Source organism: Biomphalaria glabrata, chromosome 9 (assembly GCF_947242115.1).
Source record: "Biomphalaria glabrata chromosome 9, xgBioGlab47.1, whole genome shotgun sequence".
Lineage (NCBI taxonomy): Eukaryota > Metazoa > Mollusca > Gastropoda > Planorbidae > Biomphalaria > Biomphalaria glabrata.
Window position 1 is genome coordinate 18,086,461 of NC_074719.1, and position 20,303 is coordinate 18,106,763.

Consider the following 20,303-nt stretch of genomic DNA (forward strand, 5'->3'; position numbering starts at 1 on the left):
AAAATGGTGTATTTTTATTAAAAAAACTGCATGCAAAGTCTTTTTTAACATTGAATTTTTCGCTTTTAGAAAAGAAAAAAAAGTAGCCGTTAAATCGGAGCTTTGAAAGGTCAAAAGTCTAAAATATCATGATGTCAGATTTTCAATATCTTTTCTAGTTTACGAAATTTAAACAGGAAAAAACTAATAGCATCTTTTTCCCCTTTGGGGGCCGCTAAAAAACATTTAGTTAATATTGGTAATTTTTGTTTTGTATCAAACACGGGAAAGAAATACATGGATGTAGTGGTATAAGTTGAATTAGTCCCCTTTATACTTTGTGTTGCAACGTAGAGAATTAGGTCGTGCATGAAACTATCAATAGATAACTATAAAAACGTCTATTTTCAATCGCTTTTAGCTGGCATAGTGGCAGAGAGGTTGTAACTTCTCCTAAACAATTTTGCCATGTTTTCCTGTTTTCGGTAGACCCCCATGCTTAATTAATTGTGCATTTTTAAAATTCCTCAACTTCAAACGTGTATTTTTTTCTCACTTTTTTCTACGTCGTGTAGATTTATTAAGGAATGTCACAACGCTCTATGTTACGATGCGTTGTGATGCCGGGGATTTTACTTGAATTAAAATAGTTGAATAAATGACGATCTAGAATCACAATAATGTAAAAACAAAACTCTGGAACTTTATTTAAATATAAAACGTAAGTACAGCTTATGTACAAGTTACAGATCAACAATGCTTCATAATATTACAAAGGCTTTAAAACAGAGCTCTTAGTAAACGTGACTGTCTACAAGGACATTATTTTATCGACTGACGCTCTCTCTACTACCGCCAATTCTCTGGCGCTAACTCTTTTAAAAAAATGTCTTTGTTTAATTTCAAATCAACCAATAGATTTCAAACATCATAATCACGTCTTGGGTAAATCCTGTCAAGGGTCTAGATTTGTGGGGTAAATCCCGAGACTCATGTCGAGGGTTTATATTTCTTCTAAGTGTGAAATGTACAAATGATTCTATAATGTTATCTGTGACATATTACCCCCCCCCTCCATTTAGCATTTGTATGGTAATAAAAATGCGTGTAATACAAAAAAAATTATTATGACATTACAACTCATTTGGGTAATAGTACTACTGAAAATGTGTACATGGAAAAAATATATTGCATATGAAAAAATTGACATAGAAAAAATTGATGTATACATGACAATCTTCTGAATAATGATACTAAATGTAATATAAATCTTAATATGTGTGAAGCAATGAAGAATTTCAATTATTAGTCATGTATCTGTACTATTATAATAGGATATATGCAATAATATTATACCTGAAATAAAATACCTGAAATAAAATGTACATGATTTAAAAATGCATGTCATATGCAAAGATACTGTAACATAATAAACAAAGTATCTTGAATGAGTGACCTTCCTCAGTGGGTTGCTTGGTGCTAAAATAAATGTAACATCTGATATAGAACACCTGTGGAAAAATGAGTAAACAAATTAATTAATTTGATATAACTGGATAATGTTCTTCCTTGACGAGTATGAATGATAATGGATCAAGTGACACTAAATATGGTATAGTACATATATAAAATGTAAGGGTGAAGTTTAGAACCCTTCTGAATTGCCGTCATGGATGTGCGTACGCTTTTTCTAAACTTGAAGAAAAGGTCTTTCAGTTTATGAAGCTTTTGTCTCCATGTCATATTGATCTCACAGATAATGTCTGATTGAACCGCGTTTGAGTTTGGGGAAAATAAGAACTGTCCGAAACCAAAACTCAATTTTCTGGTTGATGAACTTGGACGCTGTAGAACAATGGTAGCAGAATGCTTTGCATTAGAATGTTCAATAGAGCAATGACTGAACATGTCTGAGTTCAATCGGTCAATACAGCAATGTTGAAGAAGTTCATTTGTTCCATTCTGAAGAAAAGTTGCCCTTTGAGTGGACGGAGGATGAAACTTGGTGTTGTCAATGTTGTTGCTTTCTGAGTTTCTTACAAATTGCAGTACTGGAAATGTTTCAGAAACACTGGTAAAGAAATCTGCATGGTCTGTAAACACTTTAATGTTCTTCACTGTTTGTAGTGCTATGTCATTCAGAGTGATGACCTTGGGAATGTCAATGTGATTTGATGCTGGTAATGAAACTTCTATCTCAGGAATGGGTGTTGATGATGTTTCTTCTTCTTCCTCAGGAATAGTTGCTAAGCTTGTAAAATTATCAACTTCTGCTTTCATGTCTTCATTATCTGTTTCATGGTAATGTTCAAACATATGAACATGAAATACTCTGGTAAACTTGTTGATGTGGATTTCATAAAGCAGGTTGGAAATCTTTCTGGTGATGGTAAATGGACCTTGCCATTTGTAGAATAGCTTGTTACTCCAATCTGGTAACAGTAAATTGACTTGATCTCCTTGAGCAAAATATCTTGATTTCATGTGTTCATGTAATATTCTTTGACTTCCAATGTTCATGGTTGTAATGGCTACTTGAGTTGACTCACATTCTTTCAAATGAGGAATACTTGTATGAGTGTTAGAGTCAAGTTGCATAGTTTTTCTTTTGTCTGGTATAGCCAAAAATGATTGAGTATAATTTTCTTTAGTTTCTGCTTCTGGTTCATGAGACTTGTCTTGATTGTAGCAAAAATGTTCAATGCATATCATAGTATTGGTAGATAATGATGCAGATGTCTTGCTCAAATCTTGATGTATGAAGTTATGAAGTCATCATCAGTGGTTAGGGATGGGAAAGTACTTGGTAGGGATGGGCTTGTATTGTCAGGTAGGGATGGACATGTAGTGGGTAGGGATGGACATGTAGTAGGCAGTGATGTCCCTGTAGATTTACTTGAGTCATGATGCATAGATTCATTGTTGTTAATTCTGGCTTTGTAGTCTGGTTCATTCTTTGTTTTAGTTATGTTGCTTTTCTTTTGAGTTTGTTTCTTCTCACAATAATCATGTTGACAATGTGAACAATTATTAATGTATCTTATCTTATCTTATATAATACAGACGTTACTTCAAAAAAGAAGATGATTACGTCCTACGCGTCATGCATTTAGTCATGCATATTAACCAATGACTTAAATTCTGCCAAGTCACTGGTTTTCCTGGCTAGCTCAGGCAACCCATTCCATGCTCTAATAGCACTAGGGAAGAACGAGTATTTGTACAAATTTGTCCTAGCATATGGGACGAGGAATGTGCCTTTATCTTTGTGTCTTTCAGAGTATTTTATTAAATTCTGTTTTTGTATTTGAAGATTATGGTTCAGTGTTTTATGTATGATTGCTACTTTACTTTTGAGCCTTCTGTCCTGAAGGCTTTCTAAATTTAGTGATTTTACTAAAGGTGTTACTCTAGTCAAATGTGAATATTCGTTTGTTATGAATCTCACTGCTCTATTTTGCGTCTGTTCCAGTTTCTTAATGTTTTCTTGAGTTGAGGGGTCCCAAACGGAGGATGCATATTCTATTATTGGCCTAACCAAGGTTAAGTAACATTTTAGTTTTATGTTCTTATTTGATTTATAGAAATTTCTTTTAATAAATCCTAATGCTTTGTTTGATTTTTTTGTAGTTTCATCAATATGTGGATTCCATGATAGTTTTTCATTTATTATAACACCTAGGTATTTTGCGTCTTTAGTCTGTGATACTGGTTTGCCATGAATAAGATAAGTGGAATTAATTTGTTTTAGTTTTTTTGTTACTCTTAACAACTGACATTTTTCTGGGTGGAAAGACATGCTCCAATTTGATTCCCATTTCTGTAATTCATCTAATTCTCTTTGTAAAATATCTGTGTCTTGTGTTGTTTTTATTGTTCTATATATTATGCAATCGTCTGCAAATAATCTGACTTTTGTTCCTGAACTAATGCAATTTGGTAAATCATTTATGTAAATTAAAAATAGTAGTGGACCCAAGACTGTACCTTGAGGTACACCTGAGTTTACTGTTATCGGTGTTGATTTAGAGCCATTTATTATTACAGTTTGTTCTCTCCCTATCAGAAAGTCTTTAATCCACTGATGCAGTGGACCATTAATGCCGAAATATTTTAATTTTTTAAGCAAACTATGGTGGTGAACTTTGTCAAAAGCCTTAGAAAAATCTAGTAAGATAGCATCTATTTGTTCACTATTATCTAAACCTTTTGAAAAATCATCAATTAGTCCTATTAGTTGTGTTTCACATGATCTATATTTCCTAAAGCCATGTTGGTATGGTGTGAGGACTTTATGTTTGTCTAAGTGGTTTATGATGTTGCTACATATTATGTGTTCTAGGATTTTACATGTGATGCTGGTAAGTGATACTGGTCTGTAGTTTCCTGGGTCAGATTTTTCTCCTTTTTTAAATAGGGGGGTGACATTAGCTTCTTTCCAGTCCTTTGGTACTCTGCCCTGGTTAAGTGAAGCCTGAAAGAGTATTTTGAACACTGGGGCTAGCTCATTACTTAGTTCTTTGAGTAATCTAGCTGGAATACCATCAGGTCCAGAAGCTTTATTTGGTTTGGTGTTGGCTAATAGTTTTTGATTTCCATTTTCTTGTACTACTATATCTTCTATGTTGTCTACTTGGTTCAAATTCAGTAATATGTCTTTGTCTCCTGGGGCTGAGAATGCTGATGCAAAGTATTTGTTTAGAATGTTTGCTTTAGTTTCATTATCATTATGTATTATGTTATGTTCATATGTATTTCTTGACATCTTTGGTCAAGCTAGGCCAATAATATTCTTTGGCAATTCTCTTCTTAGTACTTGTTACACTCATATGTATGGTTTCATAAAACTCATGCTTGGCTTTGATTATTTGTTGTCTGTACTTCTGTGGTACATATATTTGTTCAATTACATTGTACTTGCGGAAAATATACTTCTTGAGAAATCCATCTTCGAGATATGCTGTACGCTCTCTTAATTGAGCTTTCTGGTATATTCTTGTTAATGTTGCATCATTCTTTTGTTCAGCTTTGAATTCGGTATTTTTCAATTCTAATAATTCTCGTTTTAATTCTTCTTGCCGTCTTTTGTCATCTTCTCTGTCTATCTCAGCTAATTTATTATCAAACCATCTTTCTCGTTCATGTGAAGGAATATTGAGTTTTTCTGCTAAAGCTATGGCTTCACCTATTATGTCTGTTGTTGAAGTCATGTTACAATGTTCTTTTGCTTGATATTCTCTTTGTTTTTCTGCTTCTTTTTGACGTATCTTTGTTTGATATTCTTTTTCTTCCTGTCGATGAACCCATTCATCTGGTTTAGGTACTTGTTTTTCTTTGGCTAATTCTATCAATTCGAAGAGTCGTTGTGTTCTAGAACTGGAAGCCATATTTAATTTTTTTGTTAGTTTCTTGTATTGGAGCAAAATGTTCAATATCTGGATTTTGGCTTTATCTCAGATATAATAATAATATAGTGACAAAGTTCTTGAAGCTTCAATTTGCTAATAAATTCTTGACAGTAGACTTGTAGTTACTGGAGTCGTATGATTGAATATATAGATCTATTGAGCCGAGTACTTTTTACTGGTTTAACAGTTGGTTAAATCTGTTCTTCTGTTTACTTTGTGCTGGACAAATGATTATTTACTGGTCTTCTTTATAATGCCAGTTATTTGATTTACTGGTCTTTTTTATAATGCCAGTTATTTGATTTACTGGTCTTTTATATTGCCAGTTATTTGCTTTACTGGTCTTTTAATAATGCCAGTTATTATGTATATTGGTCTTATTTCTTTTGCCAATTACATATAATAATAGATTTCGTGAGTTAGACGTAACTCTAACGAAAATCTTTATAAAAGAATTATCGATAACCAACTGACCTGTTAAACACAGAAATTCTGTCCTCCGTTAAATAAGAATGAAGTTCCTTTGAAGAGTTTAAAAATTGGTCCTAGATCTTGAATAAATTTCGTTAAAAGTTATCCATGAACTTTTATTAGTCGGAGAGTGCCAAATATGTCACAACATGCATGATGCAAGATGTCACGATGTGTTGTTATGCCGGGGATTTTACTTGAATTAAAATAGTTGAATAAATGACGATCTAGAATCACAATAATGTAAAAACAAAACTCTGGAACTTTATTTAAATATAAAACGTAAGTACAGCTTATGTACAAGTTACAGATCAACAATGCTTCATAATATTACAAAGGCTTTAAAACAGAGCTCTTAGTAAACGTGACTGTCTACAAGGACATTATTTTATCGACTGACGTTCTCTCTACTACCGCCAATTCTCTGACGCTAACTCTTTTAAAAAAAATGTCTTTGTTTAATTTCAAATCAACCAATAGATTTCAAACATCATAATCACGTCTTGGGTAAATCCTGTCAAGGGTCTAGATTTGTGGGGTAAATCCCGAGACTCATGTCAAGGGTTTATATTTCTTCTAAATGTGAAATGTACAAATGATTCTATAATGTTATCTGTGACAAGGAATAACTACATTTTAAATGAAGCTCAATAAAATGTCATATTTATTACATGAATTTAAAAAACAAAACCATTGCTCATTAATGAGCTGTATAGTGGGCTGCTCTGATAACTTTTAAAAAATTGGGCCTCAATTTAGTTTGGTTTAATATTCAAACTTCTCGGTTATCATTAGACGATTGGCAACCTTGCTTAAACCTTTTTTCTGCTAGATATGAAGATGGAATAAATTAAAACACTTTGTGATAATATTCTGAAAAGTATCAGGTTTTATCCTTGTGAAGCTAAAAGAGCAGATATCTATATTGTACTAAACAGTTCTTGTAATGTTAAATCCGTTTTTCCTATATCATCATCATATGGATTGATTATCCTTAAATTTTTACCAAATTCAGAGAATCCTCAAACCGTAGCTGAAAATTAGAAGAGAAAACGAAAAGAAAACTTATATAGACCGTCGGTGGACAACGGCTTTCTCTGTAGAAGTTGAGGGAAAATATGTAGGTCTCAACTGGGTTTTGCACTAAATAATGCACTCATCCTTAATCTTCGGAATTGATGACATTACCATTATTTTTTTCGTCTCAAATGATCCTCAAGCTTATATGGCTTCATAGCGCCGTTACCTTGTTATCGACATTCACGGCTGGGAAGCACTAGCTCTCGACCGCTCCTCATGGCGTGAAGCTGTGAGTCTCGGAGTCTCAAGATATGAAGCAGAAGAGAAGCCAACGTGAAAGAGCGCCGAACCAACAAAAAGCTGAGAGAAGAAGCAGGCTCATCTGCAACTAACCTAACCCACCCATGTCACGTATGCGGCCGGCTTTTTGAAGCGAGGATTGGACTTTACAGTCATTTTCGAATTCATAGGAAATTAGAAATGTGCTCATCTTCGACTATGAAGGAGGATATATATATATATATACTTTGTTACGTAATAGACACATAGGCAATGAAGATAGAAATGAAGCCAAATTTCAAATAACCAACACTGCGCTATTTACATTTCTATTTGTATTCGGTCATGTTTCACAAAGACAGAATTAAGATATTTAAATATCAGGTTTACATTTACAAATTTAAAAATTCATTCGACTATCGGGTGTTAGGCGCTTCCGCGGGTGTCTAATGGAAATAAACCAACTTGGGGTAACACTCATCCTAAAAACACCGTCGAAAGGCCGAATAATCACTAGAAGTTAGTCGACACGCTGATGCTGAATGTCGAACGCGTTGAATAGCAATGAAGAGGACAGTCGAATGTCAGCGAACTCTCTCTACGTTCATTCAATGTTTCCACGTGGTCCTGAGAGTCGTCTGTTTCATGCGGCTGATATTTCGTTCTATCTCTAAAACCTATCCTTGTTTTTACGAGTCACGTCATTGTCACGAAGTAAAAACTTTTCGAAATTTCCGAAACAAATAATTACTCCTAATCGTGCCGTAACACAGGGTTGAAACTCAAAGGATTAATTAAAGTACTAATTATGTGTTTATGACTTAATTCAATTAATAGGAAATTAAATTAAAAGATTCGACCTGCTTAGATCCACTCTCGTAGACCCCTATTTACCTATCATAAATGCACATTTAATTTGTTCACCCTCGTAGACCCCTACATTATCGTAAACAATAGTTTTCATCGCTAAGTTTATTATTGTTAGCCTCGCTCTATTACAAAATATAATTACTGATCAAAACTAATTGATACAATTACATTTTATATAAGCTCTATTAATTTTTTTTATTACATTTTACTTGTTTTAACTTATATTGTTTTCTAAATTGTGATTTCATTTCTATTACATTATTTGTCTTATATTTGTTAAGAATAGATTATCTTTATATTTTAATATTTTTTCAGGTTGTTCTTACAACCAAACCTGGTGATGGAGTGTTTGAAGTGACAGTAACACATCATTTGAAAGAGAACAAAATGGAGGTGAACAAGAAAGACATCAGTAGAACCAACAAATACGGAAATGCCAGTCACTGTGTGGTCAACAAGGAACCTTTTCTTAGACCCTATTGTTATTGTAAGGATTTGATAAAGTCGTAGTTGGAGTCGATGATAAATGTTATAATTTTCCCATAAAATATAAAATAGTATGATTAATATTTAGTCTCTTTTATTGAGTTTGTTTTCTGTGTTACTTTATCAAGCTGAAATTAATAAAGCGTATTGTTAATAGAGCATTGATAATAGATTATTGATAATAGAGTATTGTTGAGTGTTTTTAATAGAACTTTCTTAATAGAGTATTGCTAATAGAGTATTGCTGATAGATTATTGTTAATAGAGTATTGTTATTGCTTATAAAAGATTTGAATAAAGAATTGAAATTATGAACGTCAAATAAAGTAACCTTCAATTTAGTGAAAAAAATGTTTCTTCTTTTCCACATTCTAGAAATCGTCATTGTCAGTGTTTCCTGGTAAGAGAAACAAAGTATAGCCAAATGTAGTTAGAAAGAGAAAAACAAAAACGAAAGCAAGAGAAAACATACTTTTTTTTTCTTTCTATACTTTCTCCATGGATGGAAATTTAGAAACTTAAGCTAGAAACTTAAGTAAGAAATTGAATGACCTATTTTAAGCCAAACTTTTAGATAATGTAGGGTGGCAGAATAGCTCAGCTTATAGAGAGTACAATCAATAAATCGAATGTCAAATTTTTTTTTTCAGTGACAAGTAAAATATTACTACTTAGTTGACTATAGTGTTCGAACATAAAGAAGAAATTGGTTTCTAAGCTCAAATTTTTTTTTCTATGCACAAAATAAAATGAAAAAAAAAAAGAAAATTATTTAACCGCCACATTTTTAATTCTAACATGGGGGGGGGGGGGGGGGGGGTTGGGGCGGATCAAAACCACAGAGAAAAGTGAAATAGAGTTCACAAATGTGTTTAAAGCGGGCGGCTCAAATTAAATGTAACATAAACTAGAGTTTCTAGAATACACGGGCAAAAAGGGGGATTGTTGAAATGCGTGCAGTTTTATTGAAAGTGCAAAAGAATAACCTGGGGAGCAGGGCCGGTCCTACAGATTGCGGGGCCCTATGCGAAACGGATTGCGCGGGCCCAGTCTGGGTAGGGATAAGGATAATAAGTAAAAATTAAGTATTAAAAAATGTGTCTTTTATTCATACTTTACTAAGTTCAAAATCACTGTCAAATTAACTTTACGAGTCATCTACAGTAGAAAGTAGTTTTCTAACAGAAAGCCGATTAACATTCAGATCTGCTTTTTTAGATTTACTATCGACTAGCAAAATATCGCTTTTGTTTTTTTAAGAGGTCGAGATATATTTAGATTTATATGTATATGACAGTGACTATTAAATAAAATGAAGTATTTGAACTGCTTGTTTTGGTTAAAATTCGACTTATTATTACATTTTTATTAAAAAAGCTGACAATGCCGTTTTTTTTTTAATCGCCAGTAGGATTGGCGTTTTCCATATTGAATGACACCTCGAAATGACAATTTTGTCTTTTTTAAAAATGTGATTTGCATCAGTTTTCAGAAGATATTAATAATTTCTGGAGATTTTCATAACTTTTTCGTATATTTTGCAATTTTAGGAGAATTTTAGGAACCCTTTAATAGTAAGTTACAATGGTTTAATTTAATAATCTATACTTAGATTTCGCGCGGGGCCCATTGCGGCCGCATAGGTTGCAGTGGCCTAAGACCGGCCCTGCTGGGGAGGGGGATTCACGGTCACAGTATAATGTGAGCATACTGATTTGCACTTTTTGGGGTTTGGGACAGAAGCGATACTCAAGTTTAAAGGCCGATTCAATTCAACGTAATGGATTCTAAAATTAGCATGCCAAAGAAATGTATGGGAAAGCATTTAATTGTGGGGATTTCTATTATTATCTTTATAAGCTATAAGAATGGCAAAATAAACAATATATAGCCTGGTAATAAATCAACGGGTGTAGCTGGTAGATAATGCTGATTTAATTATGAAACTAAACAAGTTTTATAAAAAAAAAAACATATTTTAATTCTAAACAATTGTCTAATCAACTAGTCATGTAAGTCAGTAATCTTGTAGTCCAAAGTAGTGAACATACACCAACAAATTCAAGTATCCCGGACATTATGGTACAGATGATTTTTTATGCTTGACTTGATCATCCCAAAAAAAATTATTTAATAATCAGTTATATATTGCAATGCTGATACATTGGCGCAAAGGTTATAAGAAATCGTGCGCCAGTGTGTTAACCATTGTTAACTCCCTAGTGTTTAAACACACATGTTTTAGTCTAACTAGACAGTTGGACTTAATGGAAAGTGTTGTTGTTGTTGTTTTTTTTCCGATATTTTTTTTTTTATCAACAGATAGTAATAATAAGTTGTGTAGAAATACATGCTACAATAGGAAACAAAATATGCACAGAAATAATTGTGTAAGTCTCAATGTATTATTATCAAAAATCTACTTTAATGGTAGTGACAAAATATACTTAATAAAACAAAGTGAATGGAAACAAAAAAAAAACATCTACTATTATTGGACTGCTTTCTTCTTCCGTTAGATCGCTTCATATTGCTAATATGCCAGGGCCTTAACACATTTCTGTAGGGTCAGAAAAAATGATCTTTTGTTTCGTAGACTTTGAGAATTGTCTAAATATTTGGAACAGAAGGCAACATTGTCTTTGGTGAGACATTGTTCCATCTTTCTGTAGTAGTGAGAATAAATTCTATTTCTACACGGACATCTTGGTATATCAGCGTCATTGAAGCAATGTGCAACACTGAAAATTCTGTCATCGAGATCTTCCTTTGTACTGCCATTGTCATGGATTGTATAGATTGTATCATTCAAGGTGAATAGGTTTATTGTCTGTGAGATAACCGCAGTTTTAAGTCGCTGAAGGTCAAGGTTGTTAGTTTGCCCACAGTACTCTACAACCTCTCTTAATATAAACTCTTTACAGTACCTAGTAACCTTATTCAAAATCCGATTTAATCCGTGAACAAAATTGATTTTCTGTGTCACAGGATTCTTAAGTTTTCGTTTCAAAAAGTCTTTTATAACTGCTGGTTGTAGATTCTTATAAAATGATCTCTGCAATAAAGAGAAAATATTTTTAAAGTTATTTTTTAACCAATTTCATATTTGTATGATGGATAAGGAAAGAAAAAAAGTCATGCAAATTGATTTATAAAGTTGAATAATAAAGATAGAGACAAACAAATCTTGTTTTCCATATAATCCTATGATAGTTATGAAGACTTCAACTTAATGTTAATTTTTTTCTCATAAAACAAATCTTCCAGTGTTCGAATACAAACATAGTAAGACATAGTATAAGATGGTATTAGATTTACAACTGAACAGCCTAGGTCTACATTCTGTATAAATTCCATACGCAGAGGAATTAAAGCACAAACCCAAACCTTCTAAGCAGTGGCGTCACTAGGCTTGGTGTCACCCGGTGCGGGTGTTACGCCCCCTCAGCTTTCCCCTCAAATCTTCCCAACAAAAACTTATTATTTATTTGTTACGCCATAATACAGTGGGCTAATTACCTAAAGTCGTTATTACTGAATGTTAAAAAAGTGTCGATTCTATTTTAAAATGTCATTGTTTCATTTGATCCTATTAGTTATTGTATAGTTTAAAATATAAGATTTTAAATTAGAAAAATATTGAATATCAACTGAACATGATTTTCTTAGTAGACTTTAAAGAGCTCCTAACGGAAACAGTTAAACATTGTAGTCCTAGCTTTGTGCCGAGGACGAATTTATTAATCAGTACAAAATAAAAATTGTAAGTAACATTTAAAAGCGTACAAGAACTTTCCAGGATTTCAAGCTTGGAAATTTATTTTTAAAAAGTCTTAAGTCTCTATCTTTTGCGATTTCAATGGACAGAACTGCTTGATTTAAAATTCATGTCTCAATAGTACTCAATTAATAGTTCTTAATTAACTTTAGTTTTGAAAAGCTTCTTTCACAAGACATCACGTTGACATGCATTTGGCAAGAAGCTGTTGAAGGTTTAATCAAAGTGCTGGTCAGGGTTCCTTAAGTCCCATCGGTATTTCATTTGAATTGTAGAATGCAAGTACTTCCCAGTTTTAGCGTCTTCAAAATGAACCTTTGCTGCCTGAAGATGTATTCTAGTTTTGGTATTTCTGTTTAAAATATCTTGTCATCTGGCTCAGCATAAAGGGGATCAATGCACTCTAGCATCATCCTCTTGTTCTCTACTTGAATAGTGAGTCCGGCATCCTGAGAGTACTCTCCTAACATTTTTATATTGTTTAAACTTATTTTTATGTTGCTAGTTTAATTTGACAAGAGTTATCTTAATAGTATTTATAGATAATCTGTTACTCTTTTCGTAGAGAAAATACTAAAGTGTTCTAGCTTAGCCACCGCTACGTCCATATATAAGCCTTTAATTTGAAATTACTCTTCTGTAGTGTTGCCTTTTACAAAGTACATTTGCCCAAAAAGTAAAGCAATAAAAAGTATACATGTATTCACAAAAACTGGCAATGGTATTTGAGCTGCGCATCTCGTGTCTGTATGTTCAGAGCGGTGCAAAAGAGCTTCAATCGCCGTCACACATTCATCCAATCGTTCTTTTACGGTTTCTAACAGTAGTATGGTGAGTGCTCCAACGAGTCATTTATAGACATTTTAATGATACTCCAGTAGGATGAATTAAAAGTATCCCATCGAAGGGTAAAAACGGCGAAGAAAGAAAACATTTTTTAAGAGGACATAAAATGTCATGCAGGAAGTATTTTTTGAATTTTGACCACAGTTTAAATGTACAATGTACTCATCAATTTAAATCCTGTAGTTTAAGTGTTATATGTACTGCTTGTGGTTGCTATTATAGTTTCCGCGATAATATGAAAAACTATTTATTTATTGTTGTTTCAAATTATGATCCATTTATATGCATAGTAAATAGATTTTTTCTCTTCAAAAAAAAAAGTTAACATCAATTTTTGTAAATGTAGGAGTAAATATGATAGATATAACATAACTTAGCAATACAATTGTAAAAAAAAAATTATTAACAAAAATCTAAAACCATTTGCATAAATGTTTTAAAAAATGGTACATTGTCATCTGCCTTACTAAAGAGCCTCCCGTGTCTGTTACTTTTAATGGTGAATAGTTGTAAAAATAGTGTATTTTTATGATAAAACTGCTTGCATAATTGATTTTAAGAATTAGATTGTTCGCTTTCAGAAAAGAAAAAACATAGCCGTTGCATCGGAACTTTGAATGATCTAAAATATTATGATGTCGGATTTTCACTATCTTTTCTAGTTTACGAGATCTAAACTGGACGAACTGACGGACGAATGGACGAACGGACAGACATTCAACACAAAATTAATTTTTTGGGCCGCTAAAAATGATGAAAAACTAGATAGATAGGCATCCTCCTCATAAATGTGGATAGGTGTGGCCGAGGTTAGAAACAGGTTTAACACAGCAACAGTACCACGAAGAAGATGAAGAGGAAGACAGAGAAAGCGATGGGAAGACAATCAAAGAATGGACAGGCCTGTCAGTGAATAAAATTCTATCAAAAGCGAATGACAAAGAAGAATAGAGAAAGACGGTTGACAGATCGTGTGTGATGCCCCAACGGTCCAGCAGACTAAGGGATCGGTGAAGGTGAAGTGAAATGTGAACCTGGCCCAACTGAATGATTATCTAATTGTTTTTAAAGGGCCAATCTCATTCAAAGTCTAAAGAAATTAAACTGTTCCCCTTTTGTTATACTTCATCGTTGCGAGTGTTCCATGTCCCAGGGCTTGTGTGAATACGTAACACTACTTATTAATTGTTGTTTAAAATTATATTCCACATATATGCATACTAAATAGATCTTTTCTATTTTAAAAAGGTAACTTTTTTTTTTATTGGGGGGGGGGGGGGGGAAATGTAGTTGTATGGCAGAAATTATTTAGTTTGGATATAATTTATAAAAAAAAAATTCATAAAAAATCTAAAACTGTTAGCATTAATGTGTTAAAAATATGGTAATAATCATCTCCCATTCTGAATAGTTTCCCGTCTTTTTTTAATTAATAGTGAATACTTGAAAAAAAATGTGTATTTTTTAAACTGCTTGTAGTGCTGATTTTTTAAAAATTGTTTGTTCGCTTTCAGAAAGGAAAAAAGTAGCCGTTGCATCAGTAGTTTAAAAGGTCTAAAATATCATGATGCAGGATTATCAATATCTTTTCTAGTTTACGAGATCTAAACGGGAGGACGGACGGATGGAAAGACAGACCACACAAACTAATTGCATATATTCCCTTTTAACCTTTATGATTTTTCAAAGCAAAAAAAAAAAAAAAGATTTGGATAGAGACCAAGAAAGTAGTTATCTTGAACAGACTATAATTAATATATCTCTTCGCGTATTTCCACATGTAATCATGGGCGTAGCCAGGATTTTTTTTCGGGGAGGGTTTTGGGGGGAGGGGGAAATACCCCCCCCCCCCGAGGAAAAAAATTATATATGTGTGTGTGTGTACATAATTAATCTTTATTACATTCTGACCCTTTCGGAAGACGTTTATTGTTTATTGTAGACTTCCCGCCCTTGCCAGCAAGGGGGTCTGGGGAGCTCGCAGCGCTCCCCCAGCGCGGGGCGAAGCCCCGCCGCCGAGCACTATTTCTGGTATTGAAAGCCAACAAAATGCATATTCTGAGGTATCTACAGTGCATTATCTTGCTATTAAAAAGTTTTATTTCAAAAACCTAATGTGCTATTCTTACTGACTTAGACCCTCTCGCGCCGTTCGGCCCATTTTCCGGCAAGCTGTTTCCGCAACTCTTATTTTGGGTAATTCATTTTGTCGGAGAACATGTTCCGCAAAACCTCATGCGACGCTCTGTCACAACCTTACTAAGGATTCGACTCCCAGTTCGGCATATGATTTCTTTGATTTAGACCCGATCTCTATGACTGACTCCTAAAATCTGTCTTAGCCATCTTTGTTGAGCCACATTTAATGTTTTTCAATTTCGGCAGAAAACTATTCACACTTTAGGCCTATTAATGGAGCCCAAGCCACTGGTAGAAATTTGTAACCTTTCTTGACTACGCTCTTGGAATTACATGCCTGTATTTCGATTTAGATTTTATATCGAAAAGGAAAGTTTTTTCGTCAAATCATCTGTTGAGGGTTTTTAAACCAATAAATCTCTGGAGTTTTTTGTGTTGTTTTTTTAATTCAAAAACCCATTTAGCTACGATCGTAGAATTTGGTGACTGTAGTTTGCTTTAAAATAATATTGAAGAGAAAGGTTTTCAACTCTAAACGCTCTGTAGGGGAATTTTAAACTCAAAACCATCTGGAGGGGTTTTAAACTTTAAAGAAAAAGCCATCCATCAACTCAAAACCCCTTTGGCTACGCTCATAGATTTTATAGTGTGTAATTTGCTTTTTTTTATATTCAAGAGGTACTTTTTAGCTTCAAACCCCAACTGGAAAGATGGGGGGTTAAACTCAAAACCCCCTTGGCTACGCTCATAGAATTTTGAATGTGTAATTTGCTTTTATATTGAAGAGGGGGTTTATCGTAAATTTTGGAGGGGGTTTTAAAATCAAAATCTTCCTTAACTGTGCTGTTTTAATTTGGGGATTGTTGTTTGCATTTTTTTTTTGTTTTATAGAAGAGGGGGATTTAACTGCAAAAACCTCTGGTAGGGGGTTTAAAACTCAAAACCCCCTGTAGGGGGTTTTAAACTCAAAGCTCCTGGTAGGGGGTTTTAAACTCAAAACCCCCTGGTAGGTTTTTTTTTTTAATCTCAAAACCCCCTGGTAAGGGGTTTTAAACTCAAAACCCCCTGGTAGAGGGTTTTTAACTCAAAACCCCCTTGGCTGTGCTGTGGTAAGTGATGATTTAGTATTAAAATCTCACCTAAAATAAACAAAATGAAAGCAAAAATCAGTCACTTAATTCCGTCCCCCCCCCCCTGCGGGTGGGGGGAGGGGATTTCATTTCGGGGGGGGGGGGTTTGAACCCCAAGAACCCCCCCCCCGGCTACGCCCATGCATGTAATCATTATATCATTCGAGAGTTGAAGAAAATAATGTCCAGGAGCATTTTACGCATCGTCCTCTAACACTAGATCTAAAGGCCTATCGTTGAAATATTAAAAAAGCATGGGCGTAGCCAGAGGAGGGGCTTCGGGGCTCAAAAATTATCTATAACATGTTCAAAATGTTTACCAGACAGGGTGAGATCATAAAAATGTAAAAAAAAGAATGTCAGAATTGTAACAGAATCTTCGAAACAAATGAGAAACCAAAACGAAAGGAACATCGAACACATTTTTAAAAATACTTTCGTGCTATAGTAGTATCCACTAGTGGATTATGAATGGAGGGGTGTAGGGGAAGAATTTGTGTTTTTATAAAAAATTTAAAAAAAAAAAAGGAAATAAAAAGTTCAGCGATATGAGAAAAATTCGATTATCAAAAGAAAATGGATTGTTTTTTTTAATTTGACTTAAAGATGACAATGCATATTGTACCTTGTTCAGCTCAGTCTTAATTTTAATGGGGCGGGAGTAGGCCGTTTGTTTTCAATTTCGCCCGCAGGTGTCATGACACTCACGGCAGCTTTGAATACGAAAATCAATATCGCCCTCTCCCCCTCCTCCGGTATCAGTCAAATTTTTTTATATATGTAAATTACCTAATTTTATGTCCAAAGTATCTGGAGATATATAGATCCGTTAATTAGTCAATGTGTTATAGCTTGTAAAATAACATAAAATTGTTCCTTTTATGAACAGTCTTTATTTATCCATATAGCTATCTTATATTCCAATTTAGTTTTTCATTTCAATCACAATTAATGTTTGAATGAGAAAATTTCATGTTGAATTTTCACACAATCGTTATGAACACCGCGTCACCCAATTATCAAAACAAATTTTAAAAGAACACATACTAGAAGTTTATTAGACATTGAAAATTTCATCAGACTGTTTTAAGGAAAATACTTAAGTCAATAGACTTACATTCCAAAACAAGTATTTAATTAGGTTATAAGTCAAACTAAGTTCTTCCTCCAGGCCATTCTCTATTAAGAGTGGTGTCAAACAAGGATGTGTACTGGCCCCTACACTATTTGGCATCTTCTTCTCAGTCGTACTATCCAGTGCTTTTAAATCCTTGGAAGACGGAATATACATCCATAGCAGATCTGATGGAAGGCTCTTTAACATGGCACGTCTTAAAGCCAAAACGAAAAGGCGTCGTATCTTGATAAGGGAGCTGCTGTTTGCCGATGACGCGGCACTCGTATCTCACTCACAAGGAGGTCTACAGAAGCTAGTGAACGCCTTAGCAGCTGCTTGTCTAGAGTTTAGCCTTACTATAAGTCTCTCCAAGACCGAAATCCTGGCACAAGACGTCGCAGAAATACCTATAATACAAATTGGGAACCACACCCTTTCAGTGGTGCAGGAATTTACCTACTTGGGTTCAACAATTGTCAGTAACCTAGACTTAGACATCGAGCTGACAAAAAGGATAGGAAAAGCTACCACAGCATTGGCAAAACTCTCCAAGTGCGTCTGGGAAAATGGTAAATTGACCACAGCGACTAAAATCCTAGTCTACAATGCCTGTGTTGTGAGCACTCTCCTTTATGGCAGTGAGAGCTGGTCAACATACATGTACCAAGAGCACAGATTGAATAGTTTCCACTTGCGCTGCCTGAGACGCATAATGGGCATCTCTTGGAGGGACCATGTCTCCAATCAGGAAGTTTTAAGATTGGCCAATATGAACAGCATGTATGCTCTCCTGACACAAAGAAGATTACGCTGGCTCGGACATGTCACCCGCATGCCAGATGGCAGAATCCCGAAAGATATCTTATATGCTGAGCTTGTGGAAGGAGTCAGACCCAAGGGCCGCCCAAGACTAACATATAGAGATGTCTGCAAACGAGACATGAGAGCCTCAGGCATCAGCGAAAGTATGTGGGAAAACATAGCCAAAGACCGGAGTGCATGGAGACAGACTGTGCGTGCTGGGACAACCCTTGCTGAGAACAAAAGAATTGAAGCGGCTTTAATCAAGAGGGATAAAAAGAAAGCTGCCCTGTCTGCTAGCCCTAAATCAGAGGCATACACATGTACGAATTGTGGCAAAGTCTGCCGTTCTAGAATTGGCTTGATTAGCCACACCAGATTCTGCCCCGTCTCAAGATTAAGCCAAAACCAGTGACTCGTTTGGGCGCATCCATTGCCTTTCGAGACAAAAGGAGCCATATACATATAAGTCAAACTAATGAGAGAAACAGCCATTGGCTTCAATTTAGTAACAATGATGACAGGGCCGGTCCAACAGATTGCGGGGCTCTATGCGAAACGAATTGCGCGGGGGCCATTCTGGGTTGTGATAAGGATAATAAGTGAAAATTAAGATTTTGTATTAGAAAATAAATTCGTCTTTGCATTTTATTCATACTTTACTAAGCACAAAATCACTGTCAAATTAACTTTACGAGCCATCTACAGTAGATAGTTGATTTTCAACAAAAGCCGATAAATATTTAAATCTGCCTTTTATATTTAGGCCTACTATCGAGTAGCAAAATATCGCTTTTGTCTTTTTTTTAAAGGTCGAGATATATTTAGATCTATATTTCTATGCCAGTGACTTTAAAAGTCAATTAAGTATTTGAACTTCTTGTTTTGGTTAAAATTCGCTTTATTATTATATTTTTATTAAATGAAAGCTGACAATGCCGTTTTTTTTTATCGCGAGTAGGATTGGCCTTCTCCGTATTTAATGACACCCCAAAATGACAATTTTGTCTGTTTTTAAGGATATTTGCATCAGTTTTCAGAAGATTTTAATAATTTCAGGAGATTTTCATGATTTTTTTTCGTATATTTTAGAACTTGAAGAGAATTCTAGGAACCTTTTAATAAAAAGTTAAAATGGTTTAATTTAATAATTTACACCTAGAATTCGAGCGGGGCCTATGAAAGTGCGGGGCTCACTGCGGCGCATAGGTTGCAGTGGCCTAAGACCGGCCTGAAAGATGATGAAGAACCATTTCCGCATGACCTCTAACGTAGTTATAACGAAGTACAGTTTGTAGATTTAAGATTATTTTAACATTATTTATAGTCAAAAATAAATTCTTAGTTGGAAATCACTTTTAAAGATGCAATTTAAAAATTAGATATAAAATTTGATAAAATTACCTTTCTAATTGGTTTTCCTTTCTTAAGAACATAAACATATTTTAAGTTCTTATTCACTCTCTTTTTGATTAATCCTAAATTTATCCAAGTTTTCATAGTCTTTAAAACAAGCAAGCACTACACTAGAGATACAGACAGATTGAAATAGTCTGTGTGAACGAATCTAGTGCTATTTATACATATAAAAGGTCATGTGACAATCGTGTTTTCTTTTGTGTAACTATTTGAAATAATCCCAGATCCATAATAGGCCTACGATTCGCGAAGAGAGTTAAATAGAAAAGGGCTTAATTTGCAACATTGAAGTGTCCTATTGTGAATCTAAAGGTTCTGTTTATCTGGTTGACCTAGTTGTCCAGATGGGTGTGGACAAACAATGTGACCAACAACCATGTCTATTCTATTGTTTTCCATTTTTGTTTGCGCGTGTAGCGCTGACCATGCTCTGTTTTCAAGAGTCTTTGTCTTGTTATTTTTACCAATGTGTTCAGTGACATGAAGCATGACAAGCATGGTTAGGCCTATATGAAAGTTCCTTGAATGTAACACGTGATAGCCCAATAACAAATGTGTTA

General features: G+C 34.3%; 2 protein-coding genes across 5 annotated transcripts in view; one reads left to right on the forward strand and one right to left on the reverse strand.

The window, feature by feature from the left end:
* LOC106052529 (uncharacterized) overlaps positions 1–8,954 on the forward strand; it is a 57,477-nt gene extending 48,523 nt beyond the window's left edge. For 3 of the 4 annotated variants that reach the window (XM_056040918.1, XM_056040920.1, XM_056040922.1), the window contains exon 9: positions 8,343–8,600. In XM_056040918.1, the coding sequence (XP_055896893.1) occupies positions 8,343–8,537 (195 nt within the window). In that variant the 3' untranslated portion in view covers positions 8,538–8,600. Of the gene's footprint in view, positions 1–8,342; positions 8,601–8,888 lie in introns of those variants that run through there. The other variant, XM_056040921.1, reaches the window with a different exon arrangement.
* A 1,954-nt stretch (positions 8,955–10,908) lies between these two features.
* Positions 10,909–19,859, reverse strand: LOC129928136 (uncharacterized). The gene is made up of 2 exons (XM_056040924.1): positions 19,729–19,859; positions 10,909–11,568 (listed from the first exon to the last, which is right to left on the reverse strand). The coding sequence occupies exons 1-2, from the start codon at positions 19,822–19,824 to the stop codon at positions 11,047–11,049; spliced, it is 618 nt and encodes a 205-aa protein (XP_055896899.1). The 5' UTR covers positions 19,825–19,859; the 3' UTR covers positions 10,909–11,046.
* Positions 19,860–20,303: the final 444 nt, after the last annotated feature.